General features: G+C 44.1%; 1 protein-coding gene across 1 annotated transcript in view; it reads right to left on the bottom strand.

Moving 5' to 3' along the window:
• Nucleotides 1-15,283, bottom strand: part of PLA1A (phospholipase A1 member A) — a gene marked incomplete at its 5' end in the record, with an annotated part of 51,387 nt that extends 36,104 nt beyond the window's left edge. The window contains 6 exons of the mRNA XM_083350971.1: nt 2,695-2,784; nt 4,040-4,141; nt 6,202-6,310; nt 8,164-8,341; nt 10,550-10,751; nt 15,217-15,283. Coding sequence (XP_083207097.1) covers nt 2,695-2,784; nt 4,040-4,141; nt 6,202-6,310; nt 8,164-8,341; nt 10,550-10,751; nt 15,217-15,283 — 748 coding nt within the window. The remainder of the gene's footprint in view (nt 1-2,694; nt 2,785-4,039; nt 4,142-6,201; nt 6,311-8,163; nt 8,342-10,549; nt 10,752-15,216) is intronic.
• Between the last annotated feature and the right edge of the window lie 5,555 nt (nt 15,284-20,838).

Genomic DNA, 20,838 nt, shown 5'->3' with positions numbered 1-20,838 from the left:
CCCAAAACAAGCAAGAACTCCAAGCTTTCTTGGGGTTATTGAACTTTTATCATGCCTTCCTGCCTCACAAGGCTACCATTGTGGAGCCCCTACATAGGCTATTAGATAAAGGCACTCAGTGGTCCTGGACAAGGACACACGAAAACAGTTTCCAATCCCTAAAAGACATCATTTGTAATAGCTCCACAGTCACTCTATTCAAAGAAGACGTTCCCATCTGCATCGCTTGTGATGCCTCCCCGTACGGGATAGGAGCCGTCTTGAGCCACCTAGACAAAGAGGGAACGCAAAGGCCAATAGCTTTCTACTCACGAACACTATCCAAAGCAGAGAGGAACTACGCCCAAATAGATAGGGAGGCTCTGGCTATCGTCGCCGGCGTGAAGAAATTTCACGATTACCTATACGGCAGACCCTTTACAATCTTCACTGACCACAGACCCCTGTTAGGCATATTTACGTGGGACAAAACGACCCCACAAATCTTGTCCCCAAGAATTATACGGTGGTCTACCTTTCTATCAGCATACTCTTACAAGCTGATACACAAACCGGGAAAAGAGTTAGGACACGCAGACGGCCTCAGCAGGCTTCCCCTACAAACAGAGGACCCAGACCCAGCCCCGGCCGGGAACATACTGGCCATCTCAGAACAGCCAAAGATATAGCAGCCAACACCGCTAGGGACAAAATCCTTAGCAGAGTCCTACACTGGGTCACCGCAGGTTGGCCAGCAAAGTGCCCCGACCCCGACTTCCGCCCATTCTTTACAAAACAACAAGAGCTAACATCCCACTTAGGCTGCCTTCTATGGGGAAATAGGGTGGTGATTCTAGGAAAAAACAGGCTCCAGACACTCAATACACTTCACGAGGGGCACCTGGGGGTAGTTAAAATGAAGTCCCTTGCCAGAAGTTACGTGTGGTGGCCAGGGATTGACAGCAATATCGAGGACCACGTAGGGGGATGCTACCCATGCCAATTAGCCAGATCAGACCCTCCCCACGCCCCAGTCCATAGATGGGAAACCACCAAGAACCCTTGGTCCCGCATCCACCTAGATTTTGCCGGACCTATACGGGGACAAAATTTCTTGATAATTGTAGATAGTTATTCGAAATGGCTCGAGGTCATTCCCATCAATAAAGCCACCACAACCTCCACCATCCAAGCGCTCAGGAGGGTCTTTGCAACACACGGCCTCCCTGACGTCCTAGTTTCCGATAACGGACCACAATTCACTTCTCGTGAATTTCAGATGTTCGCTATGAGGAACTCTATTAGACATGTCACGTCGGCTCCATTCCACCCGTCGATGAATGGAATGGCAGAAATTATGGTGAGGTCCACAAAAGAAGCATTAAAAAAGTTCGTAAAGGGAGACTGGCACCGTCGCCTCAGCCAGTTCCTCCTCGCCCAACACACCACCCAGTGCACAACCACGGGCAAATCCCCGGCGGAACTCAGGTGGGGCAGGAGGCTGATAACCAGGTTAGATAGACTGCACCCCGACAGGGCAAACACCGACCCAGAGCAGCCTTCCCCACCTCGAACCTTCAGCCCAGGACAAGCCATCTGGGCAGGGAGTTACACAAGTAGTCAAAAATGGGTACAAGGGGTCATACTTCACCAAACGGGGCCCCTATCATACCTAATAAACGCGGGCTCCGAAGGTCATCTACGACGACATGTGGACCAACTCAGAGCACGAAGACCCGAAAATACCTCCCAGTCACCGTCTCAATGCCGAGGCCGGATGCCGATGACCAACCCCACACCTGATAACCCAACCCCACCCGACGATGACGGAATGCCACTACTACAGCAAGAGGAAAGGGAGCCTTACAACGAAACACCCCCACGACATTCCAGCCGAACCAGGAGAGCACCTGCCTACCTCCAGGACTACGAGTGGGAAGGAAGCAACATACAACAACAGGGGGGAGGAACTAATCCGGGGGAAGGGTAAGGGGTGTATTATATGTAAGATCGTTATATGTAAGATCGTTATCGATACGAGTTAAACAGTTATATTTAGTCGTGAGGTAAACGCCACGACAGCCGAACATGCGGGAGTTTTGACAGCTGTCAAAACCTCCCCAGCGAAGGCGCAGGCACAGCCAGTTGACAGCTCTCAGCTGTCAACACAACGCGGAACTGCCCAGCCATGTGGACGAAGGAGCTGTCAAACACAGCTGACAGCGGATTGGCCACAGAATCCTGGTGGGAGAAGAACGGCCGCTGATTGGACTAGCTGGCCGGCAGCCGGCTATAAAAGTACGAACCCCAAACACCTGTTTGTCCGATTCCCTAATAAACCAGTTAATGTTAGCCTGCTGTCTCTGAGTGGTCTGTCAGCCACTTCACAAACATGTGAAGCCCCATCCACTGGATATAGGCAGCATGTAAAACCATGCCCCCTCTGTCATACACATGAGAACTCCACAGAAAAAAAGAGAGTGCTACCTGCTCAGTTTGTGCTGTGGTTTATTAGAAAGTGGAAAAGACCCTCAAAGGGAAAATTTATCAGAGACTTCCCTTTAAAATTCCTTACTGAGCTCCTCTGAAACCTCCTGTTAATCCCCATTTATTAATACAGATATCCCTGATGAGATTATAGCTACTGTATCTGTGCAAGGTACATTGCTTTGACAGAAAGGAAGCTTCAAATAATCACCCAAAAACCATTATTACCATATAATATGAGACGGGCACATCCAGGCTGATCTTTCCCTCCATTAAGATAGTAATCAATGTGCCCCACGGGTATTCGGATACCAAAATCTAAAAAAAAAAATCTGTTAGAATTGCTTTTAAAAACATGCAAGTATCTATAGCAAAGCTGCAGCTGGAAGCACTGATCACACATATGTAGATACATACAGGCATAAAACAGATCTTTCCACAAGATTTCCCCCCCAGAATATTTCATCTAATTCTGTTCCAATTAGTGGCCAAGCAAATAAAAGAAAGCAAACTGTTGAAATACACAAAATATGCATGCATTTGAGCTGTGTAAAGTATTATAATTACTGATTAATTACAAATAGTAAAATTCATTATGAAGAAGTTTAAACTTTGAAAGACTGAAGTTTTTAAAAAGGCAAAAAATCCTAACAGTACCACAGTAACGGGGGAGGGGGGACCCCAAACCATTTGTGTGCCGGATCACCCCAACAATTGCAAAATACATTGCTCCTGGGATAGATGGAATAGCTAGGTCAAAATTGTTCTCCTGAAATCCAAGAGACAAAGAATAGAGTGGATTTCTGTAGGGAGGATGTTCTAAAATTAACATTCAATGCTGAGAATGTTTGTTTCCAAGGTCCTATCAGATGGCATCCCTAGACAGATGGGACTTAGAAGATGTTTGATAGTCTTTGATTTGATTAGATGAGGAGATGCATAGAAGAGAATATCTGAATCCTTAAAGGACCAGAAGCTGAATGGGAACCAGTGCAGTTCCAAAGCATTGTGTTATCCCTGTGTAACAAGATACCCCATCACAGCCCAGACCGCTGCATTTTATGCCAGCTTTATATTTCAAATGCTTTTCCAGACAGCCCATTTGTACAGCAGTGACAATAATCTAAGCAGGAGTTGACTAGGGCATGACTATGAGCAAGAATTCTCAATTCTGGAATTATCACAATTAACACCCAAAATGTAATTGTACAAAAAAGCCCTTTGGGCCACAAAACCGACTGCTGCTTCAGCAGGAACAAGAGGAAACCTAGATTGCAAACCACTTCTGAGAGAGGGATTTCAACCCCATTCAGGTAGTATAGTACTACTCTGGAATTGTTGGTCCATAAACCCAAAGTCAACCCATCAGAAGAACTAAGATGAAATAGTAGAGCTATGACACAGAAACAGCACCTATTATTTACAATTATTACATCTTAAAAAGTAGAAGCTAATAGTAAACAATGATTTTCAAGAAGGATACAAAAACAATTTTGGAAATGAATACACCTGAAATGTTACTGTCTTAAAAAAAAAACCTGAAATATCATTGGAAAGCAGGTCATTAGCTTACTATCTGAATCTGTGTGAATGGCTTCTACAAAGAGAGCATCTCCAGGATCCAGACGTTCCTCAGGGCTGGCTCTGGTGAATTTTGGCCCCGCTGGATCCAGAGCTGAAACATGATGAAAAATAAGTGGCAACCAATTACACTTTTCGTTTGGTGAATTTGGAGGACAGCAAGTGATTGTGTAATACAAGGTCACCTGAAATGGACCATTTGTGATTCAGAAGACAGAGCCAGAACTGTTGAAACATAATTGAACTTATGGCATTTTTCATAAGAAACAAAAACAATACTAAATTCTTCAATCATCATAATCCTTTCTGTGTTGCTATTACTATTATTTTGTTTGAAAAACGGTTTGAGAGATGGGATTAGGAAACAACCCAAATCACAATGAAAACATTTCTTTGAATAAAATATTAAAAAATATATGTCCCTTATTTATAGGACTTTTATTCAATACTACTGCTAAACCTCTACATCTATAATTATTGGGAACTGCTTAAATCTTTTGCAAAACCAACCAATTGTTTTGTCAGCAAGATAGCCTAACAGAAGGTTAATCAAAGCTATAGAGAAAGATGGCACAATTGACTGAGAAATCTAAAAGGAACAAAATCTATATGACATTAATTATGTAATATACAAATGTCCACAATCTCTTCATTTTGAAAAAAAAATATTGCAAGATCTTTGGAACCTAATACAGGTTTTCTCCTAGAAATATTTCTCTGAGTTATACTTTTCTCCTGAAAGTGTTGTTTAATACAGTGGATACTTCTACAGGGCACAGATTTCACTCTGTTTGCACCTTCCCATCTATGTAACTTTTGCAATGAGTTAGTCAGTTTCCCCTCCAATTGACCAAAAGTAGAATCCACCTACTCTGACTCAAAGTTCCCCCACTTTCAACTGCTACAACATAAAAGAGCCAAGGTTGTCTACCCCTGCTCTAGGCTTTAAGGATCTCCTAAACTCCATTGTATGGTTCAGTCTGTCCCTCTGTTGGCTTCTTTCTCTAAGTCTATTCTCTTAATTGGTTTACATGATAGACCTTGCTCTTTGCATGCCACTTATCTACTTTATCATTAAAAAGTCCATTTTCTGGACTACTGTAAGTGGGCCTTGCCAACTCTCTTTTGGGCAAAGCCTTGAGCCCCTTGAGCCCCTTAGGATGATCTCCAATATGATGTTGAATTATGTTAAACAATCTTTATATGCTTCTACAAAGTTGGAAAAGTGAAAAATAGAACAATATACTATTCATCAAGCTCTCATGAAGAAGGATACCAAATCCATAAAGCTTTTAGATATGTAAGAACAAAATAAACATGTAACAAATTTAAAGATATATTACAATGCGGATCTTGTGGCTTCACATTGGCCTAATGTTTGGACATTCTTGTTTCTTCAAAGTACCATAGCCAAAGGCTCACCCATTCCCTTACTTATCACAGGATTATAATTTTTAATTTTATATATTAAGTTATAAGAAAAATGTGTTACTTTTTGCTATTGTAAGCATATGTTCAATTCAATTCAGGTTTATTACAGGTACTGACCAACCTATATACAAAGCTAAAATAATAAAATACTAAGAAATTAAGAACAATGAAAAAGGACTAAAGAAATAGATGGATAAAATGCATAAAAACCTTTAAGTGCAGTCTTTAAAATACTAAAAGAAATCATATGTTAGCAATAAAATATTAATAAAATATAATTAAACATAAAGTTTTCCCCTTTCCAGTTGTGTCTGACCCTAAAGGGCGGTGGTCATCACTGTTTCTTACCCAAGGGAGACAGCATAGTCCAAAGATATTTCCATGATCATGTGGCCAGCATGACTGTATGCCGAGGCACACAGAATGCTGTTACCTTCCCACTGAAGTAGTACCTATTTATCTACTCGCATTTGCATGCTTCCGAATTGCTAGGTGGGCAGGAGCTGGGACAAGTAACAGGAGCTCATTCTGTCACGCAGTGCTCATATCTCAAACCCAGGCTATCAGCTTACCAGCTGGCAATCTCACTGTCTTTAACAACTGAACCATTGTGCTCCAAAATATAATTAGTTAAGAGCTAAAGAAAGCACTCTTCAAATATCAATTATTAAGAAAAATGGCATAAACCATACTAACATATTTTCACCTTGCTGCTTTCCTTACCAGTAATTCTTCCAAGGTGGCCTTCATAGAATTGGCCCACCAGGCCCCCAACGTGTGCTCCAAGGCTCACCCCAATAAGATGGATGGATGATTCTGGCACCCCTACAGCCTGAAGATTGGGAATAATAATCATTAGGACTTCAAATTTTTGTTCTAAATGCCCTTAAAACACACAGATAAATCCCCCAACAATCTAATCAATTGGTTCATGTTTTTCTCTGGACTATTTTGCTTAGATGGCAAAAAAAAAAAAGCAAAATGAAGGCAACTCTAAAAGAGTTAGAGTTTCAAATATAGTTTATTGCAATAAGACTTTGGTAGTTGCAGCAATACTTTTTAAAATTTATTATGAACAGCATTAGAAAATAGACAAAATACAGACGAAGTAAGCATAGTTCATATATGTAGTATGACAAAGGGAATCTGGACAGGATTATTCTGCAAGGCAATAATCAGAAACATGGTTGCAGAAATATTATATTTTAAAATATGTATCGTTTGAAGGTAAAAAGTATATGTGATACCTATCTGCATTTCTTTAAACAAAATTAGTCTCTTCACAATCACATAATCACAAGGTAATGCAGGTGCTACTTTTGTGTGTTCTAGAGGATATAGAATCATAGACTCATAAGGCTGGAAGGGACCCTGGAGGTCTTCTAGTCCAACCCTCTCCCTGAGGCAGGAGTTCTTATTCTATCCCAGACAAACAGTTGTCCAATCTTTTCTTGAAAACCTCCAATGATGAAGCACCCACAATTCCCAGAAATGTTGTTCCATAGATTAATTGCTCTCAGTAACAAGAAATTCCTCCTTGGCTCCAGTTGAATCTGTCTCTGATAAGTTTCCACCCATTGTGTCTTGACCTACCTTCAAGTCCTTTGGAGAATAAGTCAAACCCCTCATGTCTGTGACTGCCCCTTAAGTATTGGAAGACTGCTATCACCTCTCCCCTCTAAGCTTCTCTTTAGGCCAAACATACCTAATTCCCTTAGCTGTTCATCATATGGCTCCATATCCCTTATCATCTTTGTTGGGCTTTGCCATTCTTTCTAGGGCTTCAGCATCTTTTTTGTATCATGGTATCCAGAACTGAATGCAGTATTCCAAATGTGGCCTCACTAATACAATACAGAGTGATATTTTAACTTCTTGAGATCTTGATGCTATCTCTCTGTGATGCAGCCCATTGGCTTTTTTGGCAGCTGCATTGGCTTTTCTGGCAGTTACAGCATACTGCTGGCTCATACTTAAATGATAGTCCACCAGGACACATAGATCCCTTCCACAGGCACTACTGTTGAGCCAGTACTGCCTATTTTGTACCTATGCATTTGGTTTTTCCTGCCTAAGTAGAGGACCATACTTTTCTCACAACTGAACTGCATCTTCTTGGATAGGATCCAATGCTTGAGCATCAAGATCCTTCTGAAACTTAAGTCTATCTCCCAAGTTTTAGCAATTCCGTCCAGTTTGATATCATCCACAAATTTGATGAGTGCTCCTTCAATCCTCTCATCTAGGTCATTTATGAAGATGTTGAAGAACACTGGGCCCAGTGTTGGGCCCAGCTTGGACTGTAGGTGCCAGACAGCCATGTGCCGGGCCTGTGGGAAGACCAGCCACATCGTGTCCGTCTGCACCGATCAGAAGAAGCACCGATCAGCTGGAGCCCAGCGCTGATCCTGGTGCTTCTGCTGAGCCCTGACAGCCCTGCAGCTCCAGCCATCTCTCGCTCAGGCTTGTGCGGTGCTGCTGCTGGCTCAGTTCATTCCCCTCCCCATGCTACCACTTCTCTAGGATGGTTGCGTACCACCTGCCAGGTGCCAATGTACCACAGGTGGCATGTGGACCACCAGTTGAAAAGCACTGGACTAGAAGACCTCCAAGGTTCCTTCCAGCTCTATTCTATTCTACTTGAGAAACGTTTGATCCAGTACTTTCTCAGGGAGTTCTACTTACCAGTAACTTGCGGATGAAACTAGAAATTTCCAGTCCCAATTTCATAACATTTTCCACTGCAGTAGGATAGGCTGCTGTGGCTCCCTGAACCCAGTCTACAGCAATCACGTTGACTCTGGCTACCTCTAGGAAGGCTTGAATTAGTGCATCTATCCATGATGGTTTGGTGCCTAGTGCCCTAAAGAGAAATACAAGCAAGTGATGTGGGAGGGCATCTCTATTTATAAAAGAAAGGTGAAGCCTGATCCACAAGGTTTAATGTCCAACAAATCATGAGACCCTCAATTTACAGTAATGCTGATGGGCTCAAGCTGTGTTCATAGCAGATACCTCAGTTTCCTGGAAACTTACTTTTTCAAAATTTGGCTTATTCAACAGCATGTTCATGACCAAGATTTGTCTCTTTACAAGACAATAATGAAGCCATATACTGTATACAGAGATCTGTCTACTGCAGTACACAGAAGTCAAGGACCACACTTAGATCTGTGGCTAGAATTAAGATTCTAAAGTTATTCCTTCCTCGTTCACTATTCAGTGAATACCTTGCTGTTCTCTTGGTGGCCTTGAAAGGCACCGATGTGCTTTGTGTTGACATAAAAGTTCTGTCTAGCCTAGCAATCTCTGGCTCCTTCCTGACTATGTTTCATTCATCCCTTGAAGAACATCCTTCTCTATATTCTTCTTCCCTTCCTCTTATGGGTCTGGAAGTGCCAGGTGCCTGTAGTCTGTATCAGTGTTTCTCAATGTTGGCAACTTTAAGCCATGTGGATTTTAACTCCCAGAATTCCCCAGCCAGCATCATTTCCAAGTGCATTTAAAAAAAACTTTCTAAGTGTACGAATTGGCATATGCTTATGCTAAATGTTCTTGTCAGGAAGGGAACTCCCCACCACCACCTCTGTCCCTGCCTCCTTCCATTTCTATTTTTTCTATCAGTCAGAATTTCCATTATTTTGTGCATCTCTATCCATCACTCATTCTGTCACTTATCAGCAGGAAATGTGGATGTTTTCATCTCTCCTAGTTTTTTTTGTTTTTTTCTCCATTCCAGAACTCTCCCACCATCTTCAGATGCAGCAATTTCTGCCTCTGATAAAGTCATACAAACGACTCCCTCCCTGTACATAAACATGTCGGAACTGCTGACAGGTGATTGAGAACTGCAGATGGAATGAATGAATATGAAGAAGATGAGCTTCATGAACACCATCTGGTAACTTCCCAAAATGGCCAGTAACTGGGTATCTTTTTCAGCAAATGAAATATTTCAGCCTGCACTTCCTGCACTGAGTCCAAAATATAAGTACTTAGATTCTTCTTCCCTTCACAGGATGTGGGAGCTTTGAGGGAAGAGATATGCAAAAGTAAGGGGGGGGGGCTCTTCCAGGACCCAGAGAGAATGATGGAAAACTAGGTATGTGAACATACCTAGGTGTGTGAGGGGAAGCTGCAGGCAAAAGGTCACAAGAATGACATGTGTAGCTACAAAGAATGGACTAACTACAGTAGATGGGCATATAGTTTCTTAGAAAAGCATGTAGAAGGGAGAAATTGGAAAGAAAACAAGATGTGAATTTCAACATGGACGGGGATGGGTGGGGTTCCCTTCCTGAAAATGACATTTAGCATAAATGATGTTGACTGGGGAATTCTGGGAGTTATAATGCATGCAGCTTAAAGTTGCCAAGATTGAGAAACACTGATACAGACTATTCTCAGAGACATTCCCATTGAAGCAATGGGGTGCTGGAATTGGCTTACACCAGCTCAAGAATGCTGATTGTTAAATTTTCTGGAATGTTGTAAGCTGGTCAACAGCTGAGGCAAACCTCAATGCCTAGCCCAGTGTAGCTAGCAGTGCAGTACAAGGATTATTGAGCCAGCAGAGCCAGTTCTTAAGGATTTAGCAGTACACCGACTTTGGAGAGTCAGTCATTAATGATCAATTCAATGGATCTATTCTCTTATGTATGTACAGTATATTCATAGATATACTTCAAATAGATTGTAGAGATTACTTTTCACAGTTAAAGCAATCCCAATTATCAATACACTACTTAGTCCCATAATGTCAGCCCTTCAAGGTGGTCCAGACGAGAAGCACAAACCATGAATATTAACACTACCTTTATTGTAAGTTTACAGTAATAGTGTCTAGCAAGTCTGAAAGCACTTATCCCCTCCTTCGCTGTTACTTTCCAGAAAACGAGGGAGGGGCCCTTCTGGAGATGCTTCTCATACCCCTTTTCCTTCTGTGGTCTGAGATGCCTTTTGCATGACAGTTACCTAGGCTGTGGCTCTTCCTCCTGCCTTCCAAGATCATTCCCACATACCATTACAGATAACTGGTGGAGGGCATATGTTCACTTTTGAATATTTGTACCTGAAACCATGAATGATTATCTTAGTCCCCAAGCTGGCATTGAATCCGGCCTCCTGGATGTCCTCCTGTTGTGAAAGCAGCCGTCCACAGCTGGGATTGGAAAAGGGAAACAGAAGAAATCGAACTTGGAGATTTGTACCCCATAGTAAATGTGCAGACTGGAACTCAGCACACTGTTGATTTTTCATAATATTTTTAGACTCTGAAATGTAACAATAACAATAATAAACATTAATAATAATGTTAATATGACCGCGGAGACGTCCTCGGACAAGCGCTGGCTCTTCGGCTTTGAAACGGAGATGAGCACCGGCCCCTAGAGTCGGAAACGACTAGCACACATGTGCGGGGGAACCTTTACCTTTACCTTTTATGGCAACAGTAGGAGAAGCATCTTCCAGGGAGACTCATTAATATCATTATTATTTGTCATTGTTATGATCCCACTTTCAATGATTTTGAAGAAATCAAATCTTGCTTATCAAATAGCAAAAAATGTTAATAAAATAATAATAGTAATAATAAGTTGGAAGGGACCTTGGAGGTTATCTAGTCCAACCCCTTGCTCAGGCAGGAAACCCTATACCATTTCAGACAAATGGCTGTCCAGTCTCTTCTTAAAAACTTCCAGTGTTGGAGCATTCACCACTTCTGGAGGCAGGTTGTTCCACTGGTTAATTGTTTTAACTGTCAGGAAGTTTCTCCTTAGTTCGAGGTTGCTTCTCTCATTGACTAGTTTCCATCTGTTTCTTCTTGTCTTGCCTTCAGGTGCTTTGTAGAAAAGTTTGACTCCCTCTTCTTTGTGGCAGCCCCTGAGATATTGGAACACTGCTATCATGTCACCCCTCACCCTTCTCTTCATTAAACTACACATACCCAATTCCAGCAACCGTGTGCTTTATATGTGCTTTATATGGATGATTAGAAGCTTTATAAACAATTAGAACTGAAATCCAGTTATCGACACACATTATAAAATTTTGTTAGCACAACTATAGCAATGAAATTTGGTCTAGAGAAATGTGCTATAGTAGCAATAAATTGAGGTAAATGGAATTGAAATGCTGAATGGCCAAACATCAGAAACCACCAGGATGAAACCTACAGGTATCTGGGTATTTTACACTTGGATAACATACAAGCATGGATAAGTTAAAAATGTGATTAGTAAAGAATCATCCAAAGACTGAAAGAACAGGAAATGCAATCAAAGTTGAACACTAGAAATGCAATGAAATGCAATCTGTGATATGATACATTGCTGGATTAATAACTGAACACAAGCTGAACTGGATAGTTTGGAGCAAAAATCAAGAAAACTTATGATTTAACATTATGAATTACATTCCTGTACTAATATTGATAGATTATGCTTGCCCGGCAGAAATAAGCCCAGAGGTTTACCTCAAGTCACACAAACTGTGGAAGAAGAAAAGAATGCATTGGCTGATTGTGTAAAGGACAGCCAAGAACAAGGATTAAAACCATAGAGTTGAACAGCCCATTTAGAATATCAAATCCAAGCCCCTACTCAGTGCAGGAATTAAAATTAAAGTAACCACAACAACTTAACCTCCACAAGAAAACATTTAGTGAAGAGGCACCCACAACTTCTTTGAGTAAATTGGTTCTTCTGTCTGGGGGAAGTCAGCCCTTTTTTCTCCCTGAGAAAAAAATATTTGAAGAAGGAGACCTTGTCTTGTTGAAAGACAAAGACACACATTGGAATTCATAGCCCATAGGGCTTGTGCACCAAGTTCTACCCAGCTCTGATGGACTAGTTCAACAAATTGAAGTCCAGATCGTGAAGCCACAAGAGTTATGTCATGACTCACGGACTTTCGTTAAAAGGCTTTACACCAGACCGAACACTGACTTGGTACTGCTGTTGAGGAAGACCGAACTTGAAGATTGAACCTTGAGCTATGCATATTTGTGCCTACCTCAGTCACATTGTTTGATGCTATGTTTTGTTTATTTTATTTAATAGTTAGTTAATAATGGAAATTTTATAATTCCAGGTGGAGAGTGTGCTGGTTAGAATAAACAGTTACTTTAGGAATTAAGAACTGTCCCCTTAAGGGATAGCCTTCTGTGTAATGTAGTTTTAAGTTACTTGGTCACATCTGTGTTTTGGATTGGCCACTGGGAGGGACTTTCATTTGCATAACGGAGGATTTCCTGGCTACATGCAATCCAGCAGAGTTTTTAATGGAGCTAGCCATGGCAGCCTTTGTTCCCTTAAATGTGGGATAGATGATTTCTTTTCACACTACGTATATGGGATCATATTATGAAATGTGCCTCAGAAGAATCTCTTCAGTAACTGTGTGTTAATGTTTAGAGAATGCCTGATGAATTAAAATAATCTGCATGAAATCCTTTCTGTGGAGTTTATCAACAGCAACAGCATCTGCTTCACTCAGAACACTACCACCATCAGAATATCAGAAAGGCACACTCAGTTCAAAATTCATGCCACAGGAACAACTCCAAACAAAAGGCTCCACAGGGTATAAAAACCTACTCCCTACACGTGCTCTCTTTTTTTCATCCAGAGCTATCTTTCTGTCTGGGTCTCCTCTTCAATAAACTGCAACCTTCTTTCTAAAGCAGTCGCCATGTTGTTTATTCCCAGCTTTGACTGAACGACGATGAAGACTTTTCCTTCAACGTGTCAAAATTATTGAACATTCCCAGTTCTTTCTTTCTCTTCTCACAACACTTAATTTCTATTCCTGATCATCCCTATTATGCTGATTCTATAAAAGTTTATCTCTACTTTGTTTGTTCTACAAAGGCCAAAAAACAAAAAGAAAAAGAAAAGAAATATATATAACACTTAATCAAGCATGATAGACTGAAAAATAACGAGAAGATAAAGTTGGTTTATCAGGATAATTCCTAAAACTGTAACCTTAGAAATTAAATTAACAACTAAAAGTTTCTTGAGATCCTTGATTTTTCTTATACAATTGTTCAAATCCTCACATGAATCCAATTTTTGCTGAGTGAATAATTTCTAAGCTCAGATGGCTGTCTAAATACTGGCATTCAACATTTAGAGTACTGAAAGTAATCTTATAACCAGAACATGTAATGCTTCTTTCCCAAGCGGGAATCTTTCCCAGCATTAATGGCTACCAGCCCTTAGCAGTCTCAGGAGAATTACCTTTGTTCATCAGCATCTCAAGAGATTGTTGAACTGAGCCACAACTGAGGGCATGATATGTATGCAGGCATGTACATAGAATGAATGAATGATTGAATGACCCTCAAAAGTAAATAGACATGTTTAATACCCTAAATGTAATTGCAAAAAGCTACTAATACAAATCCTTGTAAGGCTGGTTTAAATGTTTAAATGATACCCTCTTTCAAAAAGTTCACAAATATTCTTCTTGAATATAAAACCTATCACTTTTACTTATATCTGTTTCTGTTTTATTATTTGAGTGGTAAGTTTTAAAGTTTATCTATTGTTAGTTAGTGGGTAGGGTTAGGGTTAAGCTTGTTGATCAAATGTTCGGCAGTCTGGCATGTCGAATCCCAAGTGCTGCATAACAGAGTGAGCGCCTGTTACTCGTCCCAACTTCTGCCAACCTAGCAGTTCAAAAGCACATAAAAAATGCAAGTAGAAAAATAGGGACCACTACGGTGGGAAGGTAACAGCATTCCGTGAGCCTTTGGCGTCTAGTCATGCTGGCCACATGACCACGGAGACGTCCTCAGACAAGCGCTGGCTCTTCAGCTTTGAAACGGAGATGAGCACTGGCACCTAGAGTTGGAAACAACTAGCACACATGTGCGGGGGAAACTTTACCTTTGTTATTGTTACTATAAAATTAAAACTGAGAGAAAATAATGTTCCTTTTCATGATTTGTTTCTGTTCCTTTATTAAAAAGAGAATTTAATCCATATAGCTAATAGCCCCCAAACATTGTTCCCTTTGCATACATTTTCCCCTGGCACAGTGTGTCCTGCAAATTAGAATATTCTGACTTTTGCTCTCCTAAATGTTCCATGGTTCTCTATGAAGAATTTTGCAAAAAGTGTTGCAAAGCTTATACTGTTTGTGTGATGGAGTGTTGCTCTGTGTGCATTACCCAATCTTATTTCTGTGTCCTTGATTTTAGAGGCTTTTGCTATTTATTAAACTTCATCCACTTTACAGAATTTGAAATTTCTTGCCTAATCCCTTTTTGTTTTGGACACTCTGAATTATTAGCTGTTGTCAGTAAGAGCAGCCACCTCACTGGCAAAGGCAAGCTTTTAAGAAAAAGCATGAGATTTAGATAAATTCATTGTCAGGAGTCCATCTTCTTGTATCCTTCCATTGCAAAAGCTTTCCACTGGTTTCTGCTTCTTTCCAGGTATGCTCCATAAAAAATTTATTATCTAATAATTATTACATTTGTTTAGGACTTTTGTAGTAAGCAACTTCCCAAAAACTATTTGAAATATGGTACAGTAGTTACTTTTATCAAAGTAATGTTGATTCTTCTTTAACCAGACTTGCTTTTACATCTAAGCTTTTCACTCATTTATCCAAATAGATGTTAAACTTGAAATTGCTCTGAACTTTTGTATAACTTTATTTAAAAAATGATGCTTGCCATCTGAATAAGTTGACCCTCCACCTAACTATCACCCATAATTTCCTTACCTGCAAAAATGAAAAGTGGTTGTACCATGAGTACCAAAGCTGACCATCTTCTGAGATTCATGTTCATCCTTCCTGCAGGATGATGAAATCCAAAGTAGATGAAACAGTGTGTGAATTCCAGCTCTTCTTCTTGTCTATTTTTTTTTAAACCTGGTCAATTATCCAGATGCCCTGAGACTTGGGGATGAGGGAAGAATTGAAACGTTTATCTCTCTCTCTCTTTCTTTGCTTGCAATACCATTTGTGGAAAGAGAATTTATTCAATTGCAGGAATATGCTAGGAGGAGGAGGAGTTACAAGCCCTGTTTTCTGTTTTGGTTTTAAGAGTGGTTCATTTCAATAGCTCTCTGTTTAGTTTGCTGGATAAACACTGATGAATCCAAGCTTCATAACCATCTGGGCAAAGTATCAAAGTACTATTTACCATCTCTTCTTCAAAGACCGGTAAAACGAGGCAACTGATTAGAGATCTGAAATCAAGGTTATGGGTTTAGGCCAGTCAGTGTTGTCTGGCATACACAATTTTATTGTGTTCCCTTTGTAGCTGCTAGAGTAGGAGAGGCCAATGTGGTGGTGGTGGGGAATTGTTTTTCTTTTGGGGGGGAATTTGGCTAAGACACAAGATAGGCATCTTAAGCCTTGAAGGTCTTTGAAGGTTTGGATGATGGGTATAATTAGCAATTCATACAGATAATTACTGTACATTCATCACCCATTTCAATAGGATATTATTTGTTCATTCATTGATTGTTATAATTTATATCTCACCTTTATAGCCATAGGATCGCCTAAGAATTGAAATAAAAATAATAAAAAGTGCCTTCAAATTCATATCAAGGTAGTTCAGACTGGCTCAATGGTACTAACTGTGAGAGGGATCTAAGTGTTGTAACAGATCACAACTTAAATATGAGCTAGCAGTGCAGTCCTAGGCTGCATCAACAGATTTATTATCTGTAAGCTGCCTAAAGTTGCTGTAAACGAGTAGGTGACTATATAAATTATCTAAAACAAACAAACAAAGGGATAGCATCAAGAAGTGATAATACTGCTTTATATTGCACTAGTGAGGTCAGACTTGGAATATTGCTTTTGGTCATCACAATACAAAAAAGATTCTGAGACCCTAGAAAGTGTGCAGAGAAGAGGAAAAAAGATGATAAGGGGTCTGGAGGTTAAATCATATGATGAATTCAATAATGAGCATGCCCAAGATGGCGGACGTGCGCGGCTGAGCTCCGCGAGCTCCAGCTGTTAGGCGTCCCTTGGGAGCCCCTCACAAGCCCTGTGGTCTTCTGAGATGGGGATTGGGGGTTTGTGGTAAGTGGCAGAGAGGCAACTTGGAGGCTGACAAAGCCGGCAGTGACCTGTTTGGACTCCTGTTTTTCGAGCTACCGGCTGCTGGCCCTGCTGCCCTCTGGCTGTTTCTTCTCGCCGTTTCACCTTTTCCGGATTGTCCGTGGCTGCTCGTGTCCGGCGTTGGCGTTCCCTGCTGTTTCGGGCCGTCTGGGCCGCTTCGGCGTTCTCGGGCTGGCTCTGGTCGGCGAGGAGGACGCCCGTCGGTGAGGAGGATGCCCGTGAGGCTGTCCGGGTGGCGGCGATGATGGCGGCGATGGTGTGGGCGTCGGCTTCGGCACGGGTTGCGGCCCGCGCGATGGTCTTTCGGGCCGCGCTTGGCGGCGGCGGTGGCCCGAGTCTGGCGGCGACGGCGATGGCGGCATGCTCTGGACGCTTTTGGAATTTAACAGCTGGCGGGTCATTTCTGGGGCCTGCTTTTGGGCCGCTTTCATCGGCACCAGCGTTCTGGGACTGTTGCCCCGTCTGCGGGGGCCGGCTGCTGGCTTTGGTGCTTTTTGGGCTTTTGGCCCCTTTCGCTGGCGGTGGGACTCCCATGTTGCCCCAGGCCGCCTTGGGCCGCTTTCGGCGGCGGTGTCGCCCTCGGGCCGTTTTGGCGGCGGAGAGGGTGACTATTATTCATCTCAGCAGCGATGGTGGTCTTTATCCTTGCTTCGGGCCGCCTTCTGCGGCGACGGTGTCTTCGGGCCGTTTTGGTGGTGAAGAAGACGACCGTGGGTCATCTTACTGGAGCAAGGACGACACGGGGCTCCTGCACTGCCTTTGGACTGCTTCTGCAGCGACGACGGCGACCTTAGACCATCCCTACTATCCTGGCCTGCCTACCCTTTTTGCCTTGGACATATATATTTATCATCTTCCTGCCTACCCCTCCCCCCTCTCCCCTTGGATTTTGGACACACCTGGGTACTGGCCACTGTGGAAGAGTGGTTTGACTTTTCCATTTGCAGCCCCATAGAGGTGGGAGCTCTGTGGGGTTTGCCTACCCAGAGGATATCTGGTCCACCCCCAGGAACAGAGTCGCAACCCATCGTGAGAGGGCGGGGGGCGGCCTGTCTCTGGGGGCACCCAACTGAGTGGCAGTGAAGTTGGGTGGGGACTCAGATATCTGTCTCCATATTTCGATCCTCCCACGGACATAACTAATGGGATGCCTATCCTGGACTTGTTAGACTCATGCGACTATACACCAGCACGGACTTGTATGCCCTCAGGGGTGCCCCCCTCTCCTGGGTGCGACCCGCCTCCTTAAACACTCTTAACCTCGATGACGGGCCCGAGTTTTGGGACCCTGAGAGATGGCTGGGCAGGGGCAGGGGCCGTCAACACAAATTTAATAGAAGGCCTCTGATTATTTTTTTATCGAAATTTTTTATGGGGTTAGGGAGAGGGGTGGGAGATAGGGGTTGTTTGGCTATGGGGGGTGGCCAATCAACCATGGCTCAGGCCAGACTTGGGTCCGACCGCTTGGGGGGAGAATGGGGTGTGGTTGTCTCCGGGGCTCATGAGCGGGTCGTGGGATTACCAATTCCCACGACGGGGAATGGTAGCAGGTGGATAGACAGAGGGCCGTATCGTTACCGGGAGGGCTGTCTCTGCTATTTGCAAGCGGTGAGGCGCTCCGACCCTCTGCCTCTTCCCCGAGGTTCCGGGAGCGAGGATGTGCAGCCTCCTGAGCTCCGGCTGGTGTACCTGAATGCCAGGTCCGTGGTTAACAAAGCTCCCCTTGTTAGGGATTTAGTTGAGGGTGAGCACGCGGACCTGGCTTGCATCACGGAGACTTGGTTGGGCCCAGAGGGTGGGGTCCCTTTGGTTGACCTCTGCCCACCAGGCTTCCGGGTGCTACATCGGCCACGAGCTCATGGTAGGGGTGTGGGTGTGGCGGTGACTATTAGGGAGACCTTATGTCCGCGGGAGACCACCGTTCCTCAGATAGTCAGGTGTGAGTCTCTCTTTGTGAGATTTGGTTCTGGGGTGCAGTTGGGCTTGCTGCTGGTGTACATTTCGCCTAGTCGCGCAGCGGCAGCCCTGCCCGAGCTGCTCGATATCCTCTCGGGGTTGGTGGTTGAGTTTCCCAAACCTATAGTTTTGGGAGACTTCAATCTACCATCCCTGGGAGGCTCATCTGAGCTAGCTCGGGAGTTCATGGCTTCCATGACGGCCATGGACCTGACGCAAGTAATTTCTGAACCAACTCATGAGGGAGGCCACACCCTTGACCTGATTTTTTTTTATCTGGACGGTGGTTGGATGATCTTGGTGGGGGCTCTCCATTTATTATGCCCCTGTCATGGACCGATCATCACCTCCTGCGGCTGGTCTTCCGTTTTGCCACCCCCCGCCTTGGGGGTACGGAGCCAATTAGATGGTACCGCCCCAGACGCTTAATGGATCCTGATAGATTCCAAGCGGCGCTGGGGTCCCCACCTGCCTCCATTGCTCACAACTCGGCGGATGCCTTAGTGGAAGCCTGGGAAAGGGCAGCCACTGAGGCACTTGACCGGGTTGTACCCTTGCGGCCCCTGACCCGGTGCAGATCCCAGCGAGCTCCATGGTTCTCCGTGGAGCTCCGGGAGATGAAGCGTCGGAAACGGGGCCTAGAGAGCTGCTGGAGGTCTAGCCGATCTGAATCCGACCGGTTGTGGTTAAGAACCCATATTAGGTCTTATCTCGCAGCGATGAGGGTGGCGAGGTGTAATTACTTCTCCACCCTCATCGCGTCCGCAGATAATCGCCCAGCCGCCCTGTTTAGGGTGACTTGCTCCCTTCTTAATCAAGAGGTGAGGGAGGATCCCTTGCAGGGTCGTGCCGAGGAATTTAGTCAACATCTGTCGGATAAAATCGCTCAGATTCGGACCGGTTTGGACTCCAGCTGGGCAGAGTCTGGCGATCAGGACACGGGCAGTCTTGTCAATGTTATCTGGGAGGAGTTTGATTCTGTGACCCCTGATGAAGTGGACAGGATTATGGGGAGGCTGAGCTCCACCACATGTTTATTGGATCCGTGCCCTTCCTGGCTGGTTTATGCAGCTAGGGAGAGGACACGAGGCTGGCTCCAGGCGGTTATATCTGCTTCTTTGAGTGAGGGTTATTTCCCCACCGTCTTGAAGGAGGCGGTGGTGAGACCTCTCCTCAAGAAGCCTGCCTTGGACCCAGATGTATTGAACAACTTTCGTCCAGTCTCCAACCTTCGCTTTCTTGCGAAGGTTGTTGAGAGTGTGGTGGCGCATCAGCTCCCTCTGGTCCTGGATGAAGCGGATTATTTGGACCCCTGCCAATCGGCTTTCAGGCCCGGGTACAGCACGGAGACGGCATTGGTCGCTCTGGTGAATGATCTCTGGAGGGCTCGGGACAGGGGATATTCCTTTGTCCTAGTCCTATTAGACCTCTCGGCGGCTTTCGATACCATCAACCATGGTATCTTGCTGCGGCGTCTCAGGGGATTGGGAGTGGGAGGCACAGTTCTTCAGTGGTTCTCCTCCTATCTCCTGGGACGCTCGCAGTCGGTGTTGGCAGGGGGGCAGAGATCGGCCCCTAGGTCTCTCGTTTTTGGAGTTCCTCAGGGGTCGGTTCTCGCGCCTCTCCTGTTCAACATCTACATGAAACCGCTGGGTGAGATCATTCGTGGTTTTGGAGTTGGTTATCATCAATATGCTGATGATACCCAACTTTTCATTTCAACCCCAAACCACTCCAGTGATGCCCTCGCTGTGATGTCCCGCTGCCTGGAGGCGGTTCGGGTCTGGATGGGGAGGAACAGACTTCAACTCAACCCTGACAAGACTGAGTGGCTGTACGTTCCGGCATCCCGGGACATTCAAAATGTTCCATCGCTTTCTATGGGGGGTGAGCTCTTACCCCCCCGTGGATAGGGCTCGCAACTTGGGAGTCCTCCTAGACTCACGACTTACCCTGGAAGACCATATAGTAGCCGTGACTAGGGGGGCTTTCACCCAGGTTCGCCTGGTGCGCCAGTTGTGGCCCTATCTGGACCGGGATGCCCTGTGTACGGTCACTCATGCGCTCGTGACCTCTCGCCTAGACTATTGTAATGCTCTCTACATGGGGCTTCCCTTGAAGACCACTCGGAGGCTCCAACTGGTACAGAATGCGGCCGCGAGAGTTGTCTTGGGAGTTTCTTAGTACTCCCATGTTACACCTTTGCTCCGCGAGCTGCATTGGTTACCAGTTGTCTTCTGGGTGAGGTTCAAGGTCTTGGTTATGATCTTTAAGTCCTTACATGGCATGGGTCCGGGATACCTCAAG

Source organism: Vipera ursinii, assembly GCF_947247035.1.
Source record: "Vipera ursinii genome assembly, chromosome: 2".
In the NCBI taxonomy this organism is placed as follows: Eukaryota; Metazoa; Chordata; class Lepidosauria; order Squamata; family Viperidae; genus Vipera; species Vipera ursinii.
The sequence above is the reverse complement of the archived record's forward strand: the minus strand, read 5'-3'. Positions and strand labels throughout refer to the sequence as shown.